Here is a 21748-nt window from a genome sequence, read left to right on the forward strand (position 1 = left end):
GTTATACAAAAATGAGTTCAGGGCTGGGAAGGTGGCTCAGTGGTAGAATGCTTGCCTTACATGCATGAGGCCCTGGATTCAATTCCTCAGCACCACATAAGCAAAAAGAAAAAAGCCGGAAGTGGCGCTGTGGCTAAGCGGTAGAGTGCTAGCCTTGAGCTGAATAGCTGAGGAACAGCGCCCAGGCCCAGAATTCAGGCCCCACAACCGGACCCCCCCCAAAAAAAAGAGTTCAACTTTTTTTTTACTGAATCAATTTTAAACTTTCATCCACAAGGCTAAAAAGTTCTCAGGAAAAAATAAAGATAAAAATTAGAAAAAGGAGCTGGGCACTGTTCTGTATTCCAGCAATTCAGGAGGCTGAGATCAAGGGTTTAAAGCCAGCCCAGGCAGGACAGCCCTTGAGACTCTTTTCTACAACCAAGCACCAAAAGTACTGACTGGTAGTGGAACTGTGGCTCAAGTGGTAGAGCACTAACCTTGAGCTTTTAAAAGTTCAGGGACAGTGCCCAGCCTGAGTTCAAGCTCCAGGACCAGCACAAAAAACTAAAATAACAACAACAACAAAAAAAAAAAAAACCCACCAAAAACGAAAGTTAGAAAAAGGATAGAAAAATATGAATTTCCAGTTATCTTTTTCCTCAATGCTTTCTAATAAAAATTACTTACTAATCAGCTTTAGAAATTAACAAATAGGAAGACCGATATCCAGGCCAGCCTAACCATGAAGCAAGATCCTATCTCAAAAACAGCCAAGCAAAACAAGCATGCAGAGCAGCGCAAGTGACACAGCATCTGCATAGAAAGCACAAGGCCCTGAGTTCAAATCCAAATATGGAAGTGAGGAGCCCTGTGTAAGGTTCTGAGAACCCAAATCAAAGACCACCAAATCCCAGTTCCTCTAGAGATGACATTCTGGAGATAATGTGTGAACTTTGAAAAGTCTCTCATAAGTTAAATGAGTCACTGAAAGTTACCTTACCTTACTGATCAAATGGATTATTTCGCCCTCTTTAAAAGTAAGTTCATCTTCATTAGTACCTTCATAGGCAAATAATGTTCTACAATATTCTTTAGCTAAAATAAAAACAGTAAAGTGGATTATAAAAATTGACTCAGCAAATACTTATTAAGCTTCTATTTTGTGTAAAGCAATATATAAACTTGATGAATAACTTTATATTTTAATATTCAAAACATATAGCCAATGTTAAATAATTTAATTAATCATTCAAGTATTTGTCTAATGTATGTATAAGGCACAATTCCATCTGAAAGGGTTACATCAATGAACAAAGAATGGCAAGATCTTTTCCTGCCCGATGCATGCATTTCATATTCTGATATGCAGTACAATGTAACACGTATAATAATGCATTTGGAGTGTATTTCACTCAGCCTTACCTTTAATTTTACCTTCGGTGTCTGTTTTTGTTATTTCCACACTTTGAGTTTTGGGTCCTTGTGGCTGTATGATTAAAGGCTACAACAGAAAAGGATGCTATTAATAGTTGAGAGAAAATGACCCTAGTTAATAGCAATACAGTTTCCCATTACAGTTTGCCCCAAGCATACTTACAATCAGGTTAGAAACAGAATTGAAGTCAGCAATGAAAGAGATAAAAAGTTCAAATGACCTTAAGTGATAACTTATGGCTATGAACTTTTAAAACTCATTGAGAAAAATAAACATTCTGATGTTCATAATACAACTGCAGTTTAATTTGGGAATTTCTAAAAACATAAGCATTTCATGTATCTAATAAGTGACTCATAAATACCTACACGAAGTACGTATTCTCTCTGTACAGATTAGCAGTTAATATAATTTGTTCACAACAGCAGCAATTTAGTCTTAGAGCCCAGGTCTAAACCTATGAAGTCTGACCTAGAAAGTGAACACTTAATAGCAATAAACCGTAAAAATGAGATAGGGAGACATTAAAAACTTCTTATATTTGATCACTATCTAAGACATAAAGTTACTAAGTATTAAAATATTTTGAACTTTTGTAAGTTAAAGCTGGACACCAGTGTTTGATATCTATAATCCTAGCTACTAGGGAGTCTGAGACTAAAAGGATCGAGTTTTGAGGCTAACCTAGGCAGGAAGTCAAGACTCCTGAAGGAGAGCTGGACATGGTGCATACACTAGTTATCCTACCTAAACGGTAGAGAAACAGAACAGATGGATCATGCCCAGGCACAAGCCATGGCAAAAGAACTTCTGTTAAAAATAGCCAGAGAAAAGTGAGGGCTGTTGGTGTGGCTCAGTGATAGGAGTGCTTGCCAAGTAAGCTCAAGAACCAAAATTTAACCCCACCACCCCAAAAGAGATCAAGACCTACAAATGACAAATATAGGGAAATATTCCCCTAAAGTCAGAGCAAATGCCTACAGTGAATACAATCTCTGAACAACTGACACTAGAACAACAACAACAAAAAAAAAAACTTTTACAAAAATGGAAAGGGCAGCAATTTTTCCCTGGTGGGGGAAAAAAAAAGAGGTTTTTATTTTCAAACTTTTAGTTTCAAAAATTCAAGGATGGGGCTGGGAAGGTGGCTCAGGGACACCGCCCATGCCCAGAGTTCAGGCCCTATGATCGAACCAAAAAAAAAACAAAAAAACCCTCAGGGGTTTATACTAAAGCCTCATTTATTAGATCCATGTAAAATGCCAGTAAAATGCTAATGAAAAGTAAAACTTCATTTTACTTTAAAATAGAAGCCCATACATTCAGAGGAGAGATTAGGAAATTTAGTCATTGTTAACAACCCAGAGGAAGGGAGCTAACCGTCATTAATATTGTGTTGGGAAATCATTTAAAGTCCTCTTTTAGGTATACTTCAAAAGAGAAGCAAATCTTAGTTTAAAAAGGGGGAAAAAAAAGAAAAGAAAAATAACTTCATCTTTATACTGTTATAACTAAACTAAAAAACCTGAAGCTTTCCTAAAGAAAGTTCGTGTTAAAGTTAACAGAAATAAGTATCCCAATTTTATAAGATTCAAACACAAACACTCAAGTAATCATTGTAAATTTAGAGAGAAAACTTCCCCACAAGCTTTTTCTCCTTCATAAACCAATTATTATTGAATTCAAAAACAGAAATTTAACTGAGTACCTGACATTTATACTTTAAAAAATGCTTCATGATCTGGGCAAGGTGGAGCACACCTGTAGCTCCAGCAGTTGGATACTGGCAGAGATCTAGCGTTCCAGGCCACACTGGACTACAGGGGAAAAACCAATTAAAAAAAGAAAGAATCCAAGCAGCACACAGTGGCTTACTGCTGTAATCTGAGCTCTTTAGCATGTACAGACTGCGGTCTTACAATTCAAGACCAATCCTGAACCAAGCCACCCCTCACCAAAAACAAAATTCTATTCCAAAAACAACTAACGTAGAAAAGACTTGGAGCATGACTCAAGAGCCAGAGCCCCTGCCCAGCAAACCCGAGGCCCTCACTCAAACCCTAGTACTTAAAAAAATAATAACTAAATCAGAGAACGGATGGAAGTTCATCTAAATTAAGTGCATCATTACCGTCTTTTCTGTTTTTCTCTCTTCAGGTTCACCGGTGGATGTTCTTGTTCTAAGTTTCACTGAGCCTTCTTTAAAAATATCACCAAATCCAATACCTCGAATTTTTTTGGGCTGTGTAACCGGTGCCGACGCAGTGTCGCTCCCACTTCCCGACGCGGCTGACGGGGAGGCAGACCCAGGCAAAGCCAAGTCTGAAACAATCATTTGGGTTTCAAGAATGACACCACACAGAACCACAAAATCTAATTCACATACCTTTCCATAAGCTCTCTATGATACTATATCTATTTTTTAATGGCAGGATAAAAGTAATAAAAGCTATCAAAGTGATTATATGTAAAGTACGTAAGAGTAAGGGGCACCTTGCACTCGTCTTTGCTGTCATAGAAAGTGGTAACAATTTTATGTACATTTAATTCGTCTCCTTCCTTTGTAAGATACTCAATATCACCATTTTTATTATAGCAACACAAAATAGACTAGAATATATCAAATTTGCATCTTTTGACGAAAAATAAAATAAGCTAAGACTATTATAAAGGTGCTTATAATCTAAGAAAGAAAATTATTCCAGAAAATTCATCCAACAACAACAAAAAAATTTCAGATTTGGGGATTGTGGTAGAAAATGACATTCCATCAAAACCTGTTGGCATTCGACTGCACAGAAAAAAAATAAGTCTATTATATGAACATGGAAAATAGACATATTTAATATCTAAAATAATTTGAATCTCTTTAAGTATCAGACCATCTTTGTGAGCTCAGTAGTTCAAAAGAGCACTTAAATATAGGTATGGATATATCAGTTACCATAAGCAATATTTTTACAATAATTGTTTCCTGAGGCTTGAGATCTGAAAAAGAAAAATGTCCTATGACCCTACCGTTTAGTTTACTTTTACCATCATTTAAGCTTCACTGAATGCTCAAAAGTAGATAATGCCATTTCAAAAACTAAAACCTAAAAACTAGGTCCTCTGCTAAAGCTTTTTACTTGTATAGGAAAACTGTCCCTTGTACCTGGGTCCTCCTGGACTTCATGAGCTTCCCCCTCGTCTGTGACTTCCAACTCTCTCACAAAGTTAGAGGGAAACAGACCCAACTTGTTGTTCAGGGTTCCACTCCACCAGCCTTCTTCTACCTGAAAGAGTTCACAACTCAAAAATAATAAACACTTCTTTTAAGGGAAAATCTTTGCCCTATGGGGAAAAAAAGTTATAAAATGAACAATGCAATGAGAACAATGAGAAGCCAGGTGCTCTTGGCTCACGCCTGTCATGTCGAGATGTTGAGAATTGGGATTTGAAGCTAGTCTGGGCAGGAGAGTCTGAGACTCTTATCTCCAATCAACTAATCAGAAAAGGCTGGAAGTGGGACTGTAGCTCAAGTAGTAGACTGCTAGCCTTGAGCACAAAGAGGGTCAAGGACAGAGCCCAGGTCCATCCCTCAAGCCCCAGGATTGTTCAAAAAAAAAACACCATGTGGAGAAGTATATTACAGTGGATCTCAATGAATTTAATGGGTCACACATAAGGTTAATCATATTAATAACACTTTACATGTTACAATGAGAACTTGCAACCAATCATATGATATAAAATAATTTTTAACCACATAATCAAATAATGTATAAGCAACAAAAAGTATATAGGTTACATTTCAGTCTTGTAGCCACTACTAGGCACTTGTCAGTAATTAAGACACAGATGCAAAATATGAAAAAAAAAAACTTTTGGTTTGACTTATGAATACAATTTCCTAGATGTCAAAACTTTTTACTTGAACAATGATTCTTAACTAAATACAAAAACAAACTTACTGGTTTTTAAAAATACATATAAATGACACTCAAAATGATTCCTTCCTAACAGTAGTAGCATGAATCAAACTTCCAAAAATTACTTATACTCACTATAATCAGATTAATCAATCTCCTTTAGGTTAATTCATAAAGCAATTATTGTCTAAAAGGTATAGTGCCTGTTAAGGAGTTTTGAATGAAAGCATTTGTTGCCAGTACCAGGATTTAAATTCAGGACCCAGGGGCTGGGAAGGTGGCTCAGTGGTAGGGCGCTTGCCTTGCATGCATAAGGCCCTGGGTTCAATTCCTCAGCACCACATAAGCAAAAAGAAAAACAATGGAAGTGGCGCTGTGGCTCAAGTGGTAGAGTGCTGAGTTGAGGGACAGCGCCCAGGCCCAGAGTTCAGGCCCCACAACCAGACCCAAAACAAAAATAAAAATAAAAATAAATTCAGGACCCAGACCTCTCACTTGGCTTGCTTAATCACGGCTGCCACTCTGGTAACTTAAGCCATGCCTCAAGACTGGCATTTTGCTGGTTAATTGGAGATTTAAGAGTCTCTCAGACTTTTCTGCCCAGGCTGGTTTAAACTACGATCTGCCTTCTGAGTAGCTAATGTTGTAGGCACAAACCACTGGCTCTGAGCATGAAGTCAAGTTTTAGGAGTAAATTACTCTTTTGGTAGGAGTATGTGCAAAATCATAGCTAGAAATATCATTTTGCTTACAACAGTTTTTAGTGCTTTCTACCGTGTCATAATTGCAAAGTAAACTTAGTAAAAGGCGCTATGTACAAATCATATTGTTGAAGGCTAAGGAAAGATTCTAGCTTGAATAGAGAAATCCCTGTATCTAAGCAATCTAATGAAAAAAACAATGAACAGGACATTACAATACAGATGTAAAAAAGTGTTACTGCATTATGAACACCATGCTACACAGAAGACAGTATTAAACACTAGGTAAAAAAAAATTCAGGGCTAGGAAGGTGGCTCAGTGGTAGTGTGCTTGCCTTGCATGCATGAGGCTCTGAGTTCAATTCTTTGGCACCACATAAGCAAAAAGAAAAAAGCTGGAAGTGGCGCTGTGGCTCAAGTGGTAGAGCGCTAGCCTTGAGCTGAAGAGCTGAAGGACAGCGCCCAGGCCCAGAGTTCAGGCCCCACGACTGCCCCCCCCCCAAAAAAAATTCATACACAAAGTATGAATACACATAATGAATATACATAAAAGTAAATGATTTACTCATAGAAAGCAGGGTTGGATTATAAAGTGGCTAGAATACAAACTGTTAGAAGATATTAAAGATTCAATGATTCAAACTACATGTAATGGGGTAAAAAACCAAACTGGGTCACAAACATCAACAGACTATTATCAATATGTGGAATCCCAACAGTGTATTATCAATATGTTAGACCCCAGTATGTGGAACCCCAACTATTAGCCTATTATCTAGCTTTTAAATAGTTAGGGTATTTACCTAAGGAAATCCTGGGAAGTAGAGTGACATAGTAGTAAAGAACAGCCAAACAAATTTCTATAAATTCTGACAATTTTTTGCTGTTGTTGGTCATGGGGCTTAAACTCTGGGCCTGGGTGCTGTCCCTGCACTCTTCAGCTCAAGGTGAGTGCTCTACCACTTGAGCCACAGCACCACTTCTGGTTTTCTGGTGGTTTATTGGAGCTAAGAGTCTCATTGCTGCTCCTGCCCAGGCTGGCTTTGAACTACAATCCTCAGATCTCAGCCTCCTAGGCAGCTAGGATTACAGGTATGAGCCACTGGCACCCAGCTAAAAGTAATATTCTTACAAGCACTTTTGTAAGACTTAGACCTTGTCCTAAATGCAACATTATAGCTAACACGTGTTATCCTTACCTCATCATTAATATCAATAATATCTCCTACTTTCAGCTCCAGTTCATCCTCATTCTGTGGAATGTAGTCAAAAAGAACTTTACACTGACGTTTCTTCAATTCTAAAGGAAATAATAAAAATTTAGGTTGAGAAAGATGTGAAGGTTCCTTTATCACAGTCATATGACTCACATTAATAAGAGAATAAGAGCTTGCCCTGACCCACACTGTAGCATGCACATTCCTAAAATTAACTACAAAAAATGACAAGGCTTCCAGCAAGTGAATCTATTTAAACATTTCACTCAAAAGCAAAATATATACTACTAATCTTAAGATTACAAAAAAAAAGGACAAGGCACAGTGGCTCATGCCTGTCTATAATCCCAGCAATGTGAGAGAATGAAATCAGGAAGAAATACTGTCCAGTGCCAACCTGGACAAAAAGTTAGTGAGACCACATCTCAATCAATAAGATGGGTATGGTAGTACATGTCCAGCCCAGTTACATAAGAAATATAAACAGAAGAATCAAAGTCTAGCCTGGGCCAAGTGAAAAGAGTTAGACTCTGGAAAATAACACAGTAAGGATTGGTACAAGCGATAGAATACCTGCCATAAGCTTGAAGTCCTAAGTTCAAACCACAACACTGCCAAAAACAAAACATTAAAAATAATCCCAATACTTGAGGTCAAAGCAGGAAGATCATAAAGACAAGATCAGCCGGGATCAGTGAGATTCTCCCTCAAAACATACACAAAACAAAAACAGCACAAAAGAGGGTACAAGTAGAGAACATGTTAGATAAGCCAAGAGCAGCAACAAAAGAGAATTGTTATTTTTCTTATAAGGTTTTTCCCATTTATTTATTTATGTATTTATGTATGTATTTATTTATTTTTGCCAGTCCTAGAGCTTGAACCCTGTTCAAGCTAGAACTTGAGCACTGTCCCTGAGCTTCATTTACTCAAGGTAAGCAGTACTACCACTTAAGCTACATTACTACTTCCAGCTTTTTCTGTTTATGTGGTACTGAGGAATCGAACCCAGGGCTTCATGCATGCTACGAAAGCACTCTACCACTAAGCCACATCCCCAGCCCACATATAAGGTTTTCAAGACTTAAATGTTCTTCACATATTAAAGCTAAAATACAGATAAACAACGGCAGAAAAAAAAGATTTTTGTAACCCACAGTATAGTTCTAGTCAAATTTGACAAAGAAAAAGAAAAGCAGGACAAGGGAAGTTAACAGAATTTTTAGTTTAACAAACATAACTAAAAAACAAAGAACAAGCAAACCAATCGTTTCTTTTCTTATGACTGAAATTAGACTAAGTGAACTAGGAAGAAACAAAACAGTAACATTTCCCCAAACTGACAGACAGCAGCAGTAACAGTGGAGTACGACAGAAGGGCACCTCAGACTTCTTATGTTAAGACAACTGCTACACCTGTTCCACAAACTCTGTTCAGACACGAAACAACTGAAGACAAAGCCTGGGTCCTGTGTGGTGGTACATGCCTTGCAGTTGCAGAACTAAATAGGACGAGTTCAAGGCCAGCTCTGTCATTTAAAAAAAAGGGGGGAAGAAAAAGTCAGGCATGGTGGCTCATGCTTGTGATCCCAGGTGACCATGAGGTAGAGATGAGGAGATTCAGGAAGAAAAGGTGAGGAGAATCATAGTCCCAGGGGGCCTGTGGATCAAGTGGTAGAATACCAGGGAAGTGTGAGACTGTGGGTTCAAAGCCCAGTACGTGGGGAAAAAAATAAAACTATAAATAAGCTTCCTATTATAAAAAATGGCTCACGTATGAGATCTGAGGATTGCAGTTCGAAACCAGCCCTGGTCAGGAAAGTCTGTGAGACTTATCTCTAATAAATTACCAAAAAAAGCCAGAAGTGGAGCTGTGGCTCAAGTGGTAGACCACTAGGCTCGAGCCAAAGAGCTCAGGGGCAGTGCCCAGGCCCTAAGTTCACACCCCAGAACCAGCACCAAGAAAAAAAAAATCTATTTTGATATAATTAAGCAGAGAAAGAATTATTTGCATACTCTTCTTAATGCTTTTGGTTTGTGGATGTGGCTGAATTCCCCCTGCTGGAAGTCCGTAAGTGCTCATCCGCTGTACAAGACTTGCTACATTTCCATGCCTTTCCCGTTTGATGGGCAAATTGTCATCCTTGGGTTCAGTTTCTCGTTTAATTTCCTATAAAGGGAGAAATAAGTATAAGTTGAATTTTATTTAAGTCAAAATTCTCAAATGTAAAGTGCCAAAATACAGCTAGCTAAAGTCATTATTCTATAAATCTTGCTGCACTGATTTCCAACCTTTAGCTCTGTTCAAACATATTTGAAGAATACAGCTCACTCGGACAATCACCACTGAGTTGGTCTTATTGGAACTAGAGATTGAGAAAGGAAAGTCTGTCTGAAAATCTGCCCAGCCTTTACTTCAACACACAAAACAAATCTTCAGATGGACAACCAATAAGGCAACTACATTCTAAATCTATTCTGTCAAGTGTACTATGAATGTGTTTGAACACAGATATGTTTCAGTAAAACTTTATTTTTGAGAATGCTAAAATCTTAATGTTCAAGCCAGATGCCAGTGGCTCCTGCCTGTAATCCAAGCACTCAGGAAGCTGAGATCTGAGGATCACGGTTCAAAGACAGCACAGGCAGGTAAGTCCACAAAATGTTGATCTCCAATTAACCACCAGAAAATGGGAAGTAGCACTGTGGTTCAAAGTGGCACTAGCCTTGAGCAAAAAAGCTCAGGGACAGTGCTCAGACCCTAACCATCTATAAAATCTTTAGCTAGCATTTCTAGACTGTAAGCCTCTTAAAAAAAAAAAAAAAAAAGGTAAGAAAATATGGCATCTTAAAACCTGGAAAACCATGTTCCACATGGAAGGGACAGGGAGTACAATCAGAGTCCTACTTCACACAATTTGATATGAAAATTGTTTCTATTTGTTGAAAGTGCAGTTACTTCACCTTCCCTGAAATCAGCTATTACCACACTTGGTGGTAAAACCACAGCTACAAAAAAACAAATAATTTAGAAAACAAACATTAACTAGCATGCTTGCTGTGCAAATATTCAACTAACTACTACTATGCAAGTTGGAAAAACAAATGAGAGACACACTCTGAGCCTTCTAAACATTCATAATCATAATCCGATGAGGCTAGATATAAAAAAACAAATATACAGCAAACAAGACCACTGTAAGCAATCTGTAAAGACATCACTAACTCTCCTCCTCCTTATTTTCTAAACTTCTGATTATTCATTTGTAATAAATTCAACAAGCTGAAGATTGTTTCCTAAACTAAAAAAGAAAATTTAGTAATAAAGAATAATAGTTACTTTGGCAGATAACTATTGCAACAGTACAAGTCAAAAAGCATGATCCAATACCTCTGAGCAAGCTAGAAAAGCAACAAAATACAATGAGAAACCATGAAGCATCTTGGACTTCAGATTATCATTTTATTAGTTAAGAAGTGCCATACTTTGCCCATGTAATTCTAACTCCTCTGTATGGCATTCTCACAATAAAATAAATAATTTTTTTAAAAAAGAAGTGCCATACAATTACATACCTTTTTTTTTTGGGGGGGGGGGGTCCAGTCGTGGGGCCTGAACTCTGGACCTGGGCACTGTTCCTCAGCTCTTCAGCTCAAGGCTAGCACTCTACCACTTGAGCCACAACGCCACTTCCGGCTTTTTTCTTTTAGCTTATGTGGTGCTGAGGAATCGAACCCAGGGCCTCATGCATGCAAGTCAAGCGCTCTACCACTGAGCCACCTTCCCAACCCAATTACATACTTTTAACTGGGAATATGGCTCAAGTGGTAGAGTGGTTGAGTAGCAAGCTAGAAGACCTAAGTTCAATCACCAGTACCACAAAAGAGAAAAGGAAAGTAGACAGATATGTCCATATATACACATACCAGCACAAAGATGTGCACACAAGTTATTGTCAAGCAGGACACAAAGCAATAAAATTGCCCATAGCTGTATTTATTTCTTACTACTTAAAAAATAAATCCTGTAAAGCAAGAGGTAGAAATCAAACTGAAAATACTAACCTTCACAAAATTATCAGGGAACATTCCTCTTCTCCCATTTAGTTCTCCTTCCAGCCATCCTTCCTCCTGGAGCTTTTTCACATTCCTGATGATCTCCCCAACCCGAATAGTTAATTCATCATCATGTATGGCATCATAGTCATACTCCACAATATAGTCAACTAAGGAAAGAGAAAAAATGTCTACAATTTAACATACAAGTCAGGCGCTGGTGATTCATGCTTGAATCCCAGCTACTCAGAAGGCTAAGATATGAGAATGGCAGCTGGAACCAATCCTGAGCAAGGAAGTCCATGAGACTCTTACTCCAATAAGCCACCAGAAAGCCAAAGTGGAGGAGCGGCTCAAGAGGTAGAATGCTAGCCTTGAGCTAGAAAAGCTCACAGACAGGGCTTAAGCCCCAAGTTCAAACTGTAGGACCAGCACATGCATGTACACACAAGTGTGCGTGCGTACACAGCCCCCCCCCAACAAATCTAATGTACAAAATACCATAAACCGTATCAATAAAACTGAAGAATCTGGTTACCAACAAGAATTAATAATAGAAAGACACAGAAGCTTATCTCAATGATTTTAAATTTTAACCATAATTATAATTATTTGGCTACTTCAGATATTGATCATCTTGTTTAGGTATTACATAGGTCTTTTAGGTAGAAAGCACAGGCTTTTATTTTTATTTACTTATTTATTTTGTCAGTCATGGGGCTTGAACTCTGGGCTTGGGCGCTGTTCCCTGCACTCTTCAGCTCAAGGTGAGCGCTCTACTGCTTGAGCCACAGGCGCCACAGGCCACTTCCGGCTTTCTAGCAGTTTATTGGAGTTAAGAGTCTCAGGGACTTTCCTGCCTGGGCTGGCTTTGAACCATGATCCTCAGATCTCAGCCTCCTGAGTAGCTAGGATTACAGGCGTGAGCCACTGGTGCCTGGCAGACTTTTACCAGCGCTGGCAGACTTTTAATACTATAAAGTAGAACCCCAATACTCCTCATCTTCCACTCCTGTATTCACATTCCCATGTAACTCTCAAATCTAGAGTATGTATAGCCTGTAAATGACGGCTAACCAAATAGTAAAATTTATGGTTGCCTACGTCATAAATTCTTTTAAGCTATCTACAAACATCCATAGCATTTGTGTGGTTAGCTTATTCAGTAACCCACTTCCAAAGTATGGCAAACAATTGACTACTTTAAAGGAACCTATCAGGATGAGCAATGAAAAACAAAAAGAGCCACAAGAGATTACAAAATACACAAAGAGGTTTGCCAATTCAACATTCTAAAAAGAAATGCTCCAGGCTGATTCTCTGATATATTATAAAGCTACAAATCTAAATTTATATATCATTAGATCAATAATCCAGGAAAAATACCACAAATTCGTCAAAGCAGGGCTAAGAAAAACATTCCTCAAAATAAATTGTACCATTTTGAGTTCTAAACAAAAAGGAGAATTCAAATGTATAACTAGATAATAAGTAACAAAGACCAAGCACAGATTATCAGATAACAGCCTTTATCTAGCTGAGGTACATGATGGCACCTTATGCCTAGCACTAAAAATATCCCTTGAGTACCTCAAATCGGAAGCTGGGCGCTGGTGGCTGTAATCCTAGCCACTCAGGAGGCTGAGTTAGGAGGACTGCTACCAAAGTCAGCCAGGACAGGAAAAGTCCATGAGACTCTTATCTCCAATCAACCACCAGAAAACTGAAAGTGGAGCTGTGGCTCAAAGTGGTAGAGTGCTAGAGCCTTGAGCAAAAGAGCTCAGGGACAGTGAGTTCAAGCCACAAAACAAAACAAACAAAAAAGGCTACAATTTCCCAGCCCCATGAATTAACTGGCCTAAAACATCAAACTTGAAACCATATATAATGAGAGGAGCATGCTACATAGCGACTTTTACCTCACATATCCTATAAATTCTAGTAGAAGGAAAAAGTACACACACACACACACACACACACACACACACACACACACGAAGAGAAGAACGGAAAGTTGCTATGGTCAGAATGTGTTCTACCAAAATGCATGATGCCCAACTTTAAGTATTAAGAGGTGGGACAAAGAGGAGGTGATTTGATCACAAGGCTCTACTTTTCATGAGTGGATGAGTGTCCATCTCTGAAGTAGACACCAATTCTGCTTTACACCTTGATCCGGGATTTCCTAGCAGCGTACATAACTATAAGTAATAAGTATCTGCCTGTAAATTAACCAGTCCTATGATATTTTGTCATAGCAGGCCCAACAAACTAAGACGACGTACCAAAATAATGGAAAGAAGAGGGAGGGAAGGAAGAGAAAGGGAAAGAGAGAGAAAGAAAGGTAGAAGAGAAGAAGGAGAGGGGAGGGAGGAAGGAGGGTTTCTCCTTAATAAGGTTCTGGTAGAGGTTACGGTGAGATTTTACTTTTCTGTTAATTGAAGTGTGTGGGTACCTTTTATGTCAAGGGTGAGGGTGTCAAGGACTCAAAGTAAGGCTTTATGACGTATTGTTGAAAAACCAGTACTGTTTAAAACTCAAGCTTAATGGGGCTGGGAAGGAGGGGCTGGGGAGGAATAATAAAGGAAGTGACACTGATCAAGAGTTATTGTATCCATATACTATTTACTGAATGGCAACTCCTTTGTACAGCTAAAGATAAAAATAAAATTAAAAAAATAAAAATAAAATCATGCTTTTAATAAGAATCTAAAAACTGTAGACCTAGTAAAGCAGTTCATACTTTTCATCCCAGTCACAGGACACAGGCCTATCACAGGTTCCAAGCCAGCCTGGCTTCCACACTGAGAACATATTTCAAAGGGGAAAAGCACAATGACATGCACCTGGAGCCCTAGCCACTCAGAAGGATCCCTTGAGCCCACAAAGTCAAGACAAACCTGGGCAACACGGCAATACAGACACAAGGGGAGATGGGAAACCTTAGAATCTAGAACTTTTTAGAATTACTGTACCCAAGAATACTATTGCTAACATCAAACTTCTACTGCTCTGCTCTAATATATACTCAATTAATAACAAAATCACAGCAAGCATAGTGGCAAATGCCTGTAATCCCAACACTTGGAAGCAGGAAGATGGTAAGTTGAAGCCTGCCCATGCTACACAGACAGACTTTGTTTAAAAACAAAAAAAGAGTGGGGGTGGGAGAGATAAAGGAAAAGAAAATGTTACAGAATTAGATCAAAGGTGACAAAAAATATAGCCTCAAAATTAAAAAAAAAAATTAATGGCACAACTGATAGCTTACCATTTCAGATTTAGAAAAAATAAGAAAAAGAAAAATCACCATTTCCATGTACCTAGTACCTTTTACCAAAATCCTAAAAGCATCCAAAATCCATCTAAAAGGCACACAAATTGGAATGTTTCAATATTCTAATATGCTCTTCCAATATTCCATGTTCCTCTCATTTTTATTTCCAATATTAATTTCAAGGAAGCATAGAAACTTGTGGGCTGGGAAGGTGGCTCAGTGGTAGAGTGCTTTGCCTTGCAGGCATGAGCCACTGGGTGCGATTCCTCAGCATCACATAAGCAGAAAAAGCCAGAAGCGGCGCTATGGCTCAAGTGGTAGAGCCCTAGCTTCGAGCTGAAGAGCTGAGGGTCAGCACCGAGGCCAAGTTCAGGCCCCATAACCGACAAAAAAAAAAAAGAAAAAGAAACTTGTGTAAGGCATGTTTCAAGTCTGACCAAATAAGTACCGCGTGAATAATCATCACAAAGTTGTACAGAGCTCATACACACACAAAAGAATCCTATGAAGAATTACTGACTATATACACATAAGCACAATGTATAACACAATTAACCTTTGGTGAAAGCACTTTTTTTGTTTTCATTTTTGGTGGTTTGGGGATTTGAATCAGTGTAGGCAATCTACCACTTGAGACAGAAATCACATCTCTGAAAGTACCTTTAGGAGAAATAGTTGCTCAAACCTACCAACAATGTAAAATTACGAGCTACATTTTCTAGGTGGTAAATGTTTCAAGTGCCTTGCTGTCATTCCTTTAGGTTGGCTGCCTCACTGGGTAGCCTGTTCCCCTCCCCTCCCCTCCCCCCCCCATCCCTGACTAGTGGGGTTGCAGGCAGGTTTGTGACAGCCCCAGTTAAATTTCTTTGTTTTACACACTGAAATAGTTCTTTTAATTCTTGTTACTTGCTCTGCTTAACTCAAAATGTTTTAGCAGACCAATATGAGTCTAATCCTGTCTCTATACCCAGTCATCTTGTGAGCAACAATCTCTCTGTAACTTCAATTCCTGTTTCTAAAGAATGGAAACAATAATATTTTATGTCATAACACTCGTGGGAATTAAATGCTCAATGCAATGCCTAGCATAGTAAGCATTCTCTAAATGCTAATCATCAGCAAAACACCAGCTAAGCAAAATATCAACTGCAAGGAAATTTCAAACTTACCAAAAAGTAGGAAGTTGCTATAAAAGTCCACTCCATTTTTCAGTAGACTTTTAAAAATAACATTTTAACAGACGATTGCAAAATGGAAAAAACTACAGATGTCAAGAATCGCCAAAAAAAAAAAAAATTTCAAATAGTCATCTGAATTTTTCCATGTTTCTAAACAGTCATGAAAAATATATTTCTTCTCCAAAAAGTATGTGTATTCTTATAATCAAAAAACTGTGGGCTGGGAAGGTGGTAGAGCGCTTGCCTTGCATGCCTGAGGCCCTGGGTTCGATTCCTCAGCACCACATAAGCAAAAAGAAAAAACCCGAAGTGGCGCTGTGGCTCAAGTGGTAGAGCGCTAGCCTTGAGCTGAAGAGCTGAGGGACAGCACCCAGGCCCAGAGTTCAGGTCCATGACCGGACCCAAAAACAAAAAACAAAAAACACACAAACAACAACAAAAAAATGAAGGATAGCAGTGACTCCAGTGGTAGCGTGCTAGCCTTGGGCACAAGAACTGAGGACTAGGGCCCAGCTCAGAGTTCAAGGCCAGGGCCAGAAAAAAGGATAGATGTATGTATATATACGTATATATATTTGAAAAACAAAATACTGCCCAACTATTGAGCTGAAATCATACTTCATAATTATATTCCTAAGCTCTAGCACAATGCCTGATATACAGCACAAAATCAACAGCTTTTTCTAGCACTGAACTAAAAGATATTATTGCATACATTTTTAATTCATATTTTAAGATTGTCAACTTTAATTTCCATTTAGTTTTCCAATATAAAAAACAAACATCAACATGCTCAGCAAATATGTAAGTAATTGCTCCTAGAATACACTTACTATTCTAAGTACACTGGGAAATGCAGCTATGAAAAATCAAAGTTTTCTGTACTCTTGGAATTTATACTCTAACCAGAGTGAGTCATAAGTAAATATTAAGGAGGCTGAGGATATACCTCGGTGGTAAAAAGTTTGCCTAGCATGCAGGAGGCTCTGGGTCAGATAGCAAAATAGAGAGAGAAAGAAGGAAATATTGAAATATACTATAAACACAATAAGTAAATTAAAGTAAGTTACAGACTGGAGGAGAAAATGGACAAAAAAAAAGTAGGGCACACCAAAGCAGACCAACAACACCTGTTACACATGACTCATTCTCTCCACTATTTTGAATGTGTGTTAATATAGACAAAGATGTCAAGAAACATTTGCTGAAGTTAAGTCCAAATATTACCAACAGAACTGTAGTTATTATGTGGAAAGTGTAAAATAATGGCAGATTAAAAAAGAACGAAGCCATGCACTAGTGGCTCACACCTGTAATCCTAGCTACTCATGAAGCTGAGATCTGAGGATCGAGGTTCAAAGCCAGCCAGGAAAGTCCATGATACTCTTATCTCCAATTAACCACCAGAAAACTGGAAATGGTACTGTGGCTCAAGCGGTAGAGTGCTCGCCTTGAGCTGAAGATCTGAGGGACAGTGCTCAGGCTGAACACCCCACAACTGACCAAAAAAAAAAAAAAAAATGATCCGAATGCAAGACATTCTTTATGTTAGCCAGGACTATGTGACTTCGATTTTACAAACATTAACTTCTATACTTGATATCCAAAACATTTTGGTACACTCTCATAGTTAAAATCAGTTTAAATGTTAGGTAAAGTTCTGACATCCTCTATACTGAAGCACTGTTGGGATGCTGAAAGCAGTAGTAAGACGGTTATGATGTCTCTGCAGAAAGCATCTTAGTCTCAAGGGAAGGGCTGCTTCAGTCCAACAACTCTTTGCCAGGAAAGGAAAAGTACCATGGCTATTGTTGCTAGAGTTTGAATCCCGACTGCCCCCAAAAGGTCTACATCCCCAGCCTGTGTCTCTACAGGCAGGTGACCTAATTAAAGAACTTAGGTCACCATGTCATGCCCTTACACCAGAAGCAAGGGCCAAGAGACCATGAAGTCTGTGAAACCATGACCCCAAACAAATCTCTCCTCTCTTCAAGTTATGATCTCAGGTATTTTTGCCACAGCAACAGAAAGCTGACAATTACAACTACCAATTACCTCCCATATCATCACAGTCAAACTGCTGAGAAAAGTAAATTTATTTCCTTCCAATGCAAGAATTTATATTCTGATCTTCTTTATGCTTCTGCTATACTCCAACCTTTCTAATATTCACATGAACTTAGATATTACATTCCCTCTCACATGTGGATTTGTAACAGTCACATGCTAAGTTTTACGTTATCTTATTCCTATCACATGAATAAGCCATCCCAACAGATTTGTGACATCCAACAGTAACAAAAGAAAGAGAAGTATTTTTATCAGAATCAAGGATTCTGAGAAATTTTCATTAAAAAAAAAGTTCATTAATCTCTAATCAGCAACTCCTTCCCTTCTTGATACACCTTCCTGCTGGAGTCTCATGAATGCTAAAGGGCTCTACACCACGAAGCTACATACAACAGAGCTACAACCCTGGCCCCAAAACCTTTTAATATTGGTGGTTAACTGTTACTATAACTATACTCAAAACTATCTCTCTACTGGAAAGCCCTAGTAATTAGATGCTACACACCCTGCGCTAAGTGGCACTGGTAAAGCACTGTAGATACTAGATTAGGCTTCCACTGTCTCATACTTCCAGCCTGAAAGAAAAGGAAGCAATCTGAAAAAGATGGCAGCAAAAGAAAAGCAAGCGTATTAAATCCTAGGACCAAACAAAAGAGAGGTTAAAAGAAATGTTCTCGATTATTTGAGAGACAGACTACCCCCATTAAAACCCAAAGTTATTCAGGATCACTTATATATTCAGCTACTAATGTTGACTAGTTCACCACATGTTGACCAATGAGGTCCATGGATGAGGGGCTCAGAATCCTGTTAGCATTACTGCTTGGCTCATCCTCAATACTTTCAATAACCAAACTCAGGATCTCATGATCCCTGGGGGAAGGGAGGGGCGGGAGAGAACCCTACTCTATATCCCTCATAAAAGTCCTAGACCCTGTCTGGGGTTGTTTCCCTGGTTAGGTCTTTGAGGCCAATTGCCAGATGCCATTCCCTCTCTTTTCGCCCCAGGATGCTAGTCTGGACCTCCTCACCACAATCTCACTCCCACACCACTGACATGCTCCACTTGTATCTACACACTACATTTTGCTACACATACTGCCTAACGTTGACTAGAGGTGGGGCAGGTATGAACCTCCACCCAGATTTGCCGGACTAGCCTTCTCTTTGTCTTATCTAGAAACACTGCCTAACTACTGATGTTACTTGGTCCCTAAACTGTGTGCTCAATCTGTAGTAGGTTTTGTTTTCTACTGTCAAGAAAGTCAAAGAACCACAGTAAGGATTACCCATTGTAAAGTTGTATTTGCATCATTCTTTTCTGAATACAACCACTAGAAACTCACTGGAGTGTCTCCAGTTAACCTAGGGAACAGACCTGCAACCCAGCCCTATTCACCAAAATCAAGTCATCTCACCTCTTTGTCTGCCAGTATTCATTCCCTGACACCTAACATTTCTTTACACAACATCAGTAAATTAAACATTTTTATCAGACTCAAAATGTACAGAAAGTAGCTAACAACAAAACCAAAAAAATGAAACTTGAGAATTTTAAAATAATTTAAAATAAATTTTAATTTAAAGTAAATTTAAAGTATGTATCTATTGGAAATGTTTCACAAACACACCATGAAACAAACCTTCAAAATTACATTTTTAGACAGTCAAGTTGACAGTATGCCAACAAAAACTATCTGGCAACTTACCTAAACAGAGCAAAACAACTCACTAAGAAAAAGCCTCTTGCCAACGAAAAGGAGATTACAAAGACCGAGAGTTGGCATTCATCTAATTGTTTACTGGTTTTTCCTCTACACAGAATCACAAATGTAAATATGATTTCCACATTTCAAAATAGGTGGTGATGGTAGACAATAATTACAGTTATAAGCACATCCAATAGGAAAGTGGGGCAGGGGGGAGATACCAGCTTGTAGTTAAAGGTAACTTCAGAATGCCAAGAAATGTTATTCTGCAATAGGAATAACAGTCCTAGACACAATCCAACCGATGCCCAAGGCACCAAGGCTATGGCATGTTATAAATTATGACTCGAGGTCACCAAGAGTTTAATTACATTCTGTGCTGTATTTGAGAGACAAAATGTGTGTTTACTTTTGGAAACATTTTCACATAAACTAGTTAAAGACACTTTAAAATTTGATGCGTAAAGGAACAGACCCACGATTACCCTATAAGCTCAATCAACTGGGGGGGAAAAATACATTTTAATGTTCCAGAGGGCAGATACTTTATCTACTCCGAGTTCAAAAGCACTGTGCATATAAAAAGTACCTGAAAGTAGGAGGAACGGAGAACATAAAATTAGAAGGTCTAAGAAAACAGAATAGCTGGGCGAGTGTGTCTAAATACTATGCTCACAGCATCCCCCCCCCCGCGGCAGTGTGGGCAGCGGTGCCACATCAGCAGTACTCCGCATGTGTGGCGACACTCAATTATTTTTGTCCGTTTCATGAATTATTAATTTTAGTAATGGTCTGTTGACAGGAAGCGGTGCCAACTTTCCACTGGAAGAGGTGATAGCGTCTTCCCTGATCTGCTCCACAAAACCAGCCTTGGTGCTGCTCCTAGCCAACATCTGCTGCCTTACAAGGTGGCACGAATCTGATTGAGGGAAGGGGATTTAAAAAAAAAAAAAAGAAATCTGTCCTTTCTTCCAAGTTGCGTTTCCCTATGGAGGGAGTCGCTGCCCGGGCGCAACTCACTGAACAAGACTCCTTTTCAGACCGAGCTGCGAGGGGGCGAGGCCGCTCTCCCCGACCCCGGACTTCGCAAAGCTCCCAGAAAACAATGTGATCAAAGGGCCTGGTACTTTTTCTCAGCGAGGAAGTCTAACTCCAAACAGGAAGCTGCTCCCCCGAGCGTGCCACGCTGAGTCCTCCCAGGCGCCAACCTCCTCCCGGGGAAGGTCGAAACGCCCCGGGCCCGCGTACGGCCCCGGCGAAAGCGGGGCCCGCGAATACCCGGACTTCGCCGTCCGGCCCAACATCCCCGGCGATTGCGGGGAGGTCGGGGGAGGGGGGCGCAGTCGCTCCCCGCCTCGCGCGCGTGTGCACAGCTGCAAACGCGATCCCACGCCCGGGAAAGCTCCAGCTCCGCGACGCCCCCCGCTGCCCCGCGGACCCGTGCTTCGGGGGTAAGCTGCGCGGTGGCCCGGGAGGGCGGCTCGGGACGGACTTCCAGCCCGGCCGTGGGGCGCGGAGCTGGGGGGACGGGGGGGGGGGGGAGGACTGGCGCCCGGGCGCCCCCCTCCGACGTTCCCCGAGAGCCCGGCCGGACACGGCGGGACGAGGCGCCCCGAGCCCTCGCTCCGCCCGAAGAGCCAGGTGGAAGGCAGGGCGGCGATCCCCGACCCCCACGGAGGCCGTGACCCCGCGGGCCCTCGGCCCACCCTCACGGAGGCCTCGGCCTCCCGGCGGGACCCGGACCCCCGGCCCGCGCCGCACCCCGAGAGTCTTACCCATGCTGGGGCTCCGGCGGGGACCTGCCCGGCGCCCGCCGCTCCTCCCGAGGCTCCTGGGCGGGAGGCGGGCCCCGCGCTGCGCTGCGCCCGCCCCTCCCGATCAGGCGGGGCGAGGAGGGGCCTCCATCCGCCCGCGACGCCCCCCGGCCGGGCCCGGCCGACGACGCGGCCGCGGCTCCCCGCGCTCGGCCTCCGCCGGAGCCACGGCGGCGGGACGCCCCGCCCGCACGCCCGCACGCCGCCGCCGGCGGAGTCGCTTGCGGGGGGGCCTCGAGCCCCGCGGCTGCGCTCCGGCCGTCCGCGCCCACCCCGGAGCTCGGCCCTCGCCGCTCCCACGGAACGCGACGCCCAGGTCCGACGCGGCTCCAGCCCCGACGGTGCGGAGAGCTGGGCCCGGGCGCGGGGAACGGAGGAAGCTCTCGCGAGAACTCCCT

At 40.8% G+C, this 21748-nt stretch overlaps 1 protein-coding gene and 1 long non-coding RNA gene across 3 annotated transcripts in view; one reads left to right on the top strand and one right to left on the bottom strand.

Moving 5' to 3' along the window:
* The window catches only part of LOC122101516 (CD2 associated protein), a 40353-nt gene extending 18902 nt beyond the window's left edge, over positions 1-21451 (bottom strand). The window contains exons 1-8 of one of the 2 annotated variants that reach the window (XM_042671860.1): positions 21312-21451; positions 11312-11472; positions 9263-9416; positions 7229-7329; positions 4572-4692; positions 3552-3739; positions 1405-1483; positions 983-1077 (exon numbers count right to left, since the gene is read on the bottom strand). In XM_042671860.1, the coding sequence (XP_042527794.1) occupies positions 983-1077; positions 1405-1483; positions 3552-3739; positions 4572-4692; positions 7229-7329; positions 9263-9416; positions 11312-11472; positions 21312-21315 (903 nt within the window). In that variant the 5' untranslated portion in view covers positions 21316-21451. Of the gene's footprint in view, positions 1-982; positions 1078-1404; positions 1484-3548; positions 3740-4571; positions 4693-7228; positions 7330-9262; positions 9417-11311; positions 11473-21311 lie in introns of both variants that reach the window. The other variant, XM_042671859.1, reaches the window with a different exon arrangement.
* Positions 20903-21748, top strand: part of LOC122101517 — a 34220-nt gene continuing 33374 nt past the window's right edge. Inside the window, exon 1 of the long non-coding RNA XR_006146390.1 lies at positions 20903-20987. This is a non-coding gene — a long non-coding RNA (uncharacterized LOC122101517). The remainder of the gene's footprint in view (positions 20988-21748) is intronic.

This window comes from Dipodomys spectabilis, unplaced genomic scaffold (genome assembly GCF_019054845.1).
Source record: "Dipodomys spectabilis isolate Male_0828 unplaced genomic scaffold, ASM1905484v1 ptg000669l, whole genome shotgun sequence".
In the NCBI taxonomy this organism is placed as follows: Eukaryota; Metazoa; Chordata; class Mammalia; order Rodentia; family Heteromyidae; genus Dipodomys; species Dipodomys spectabilis.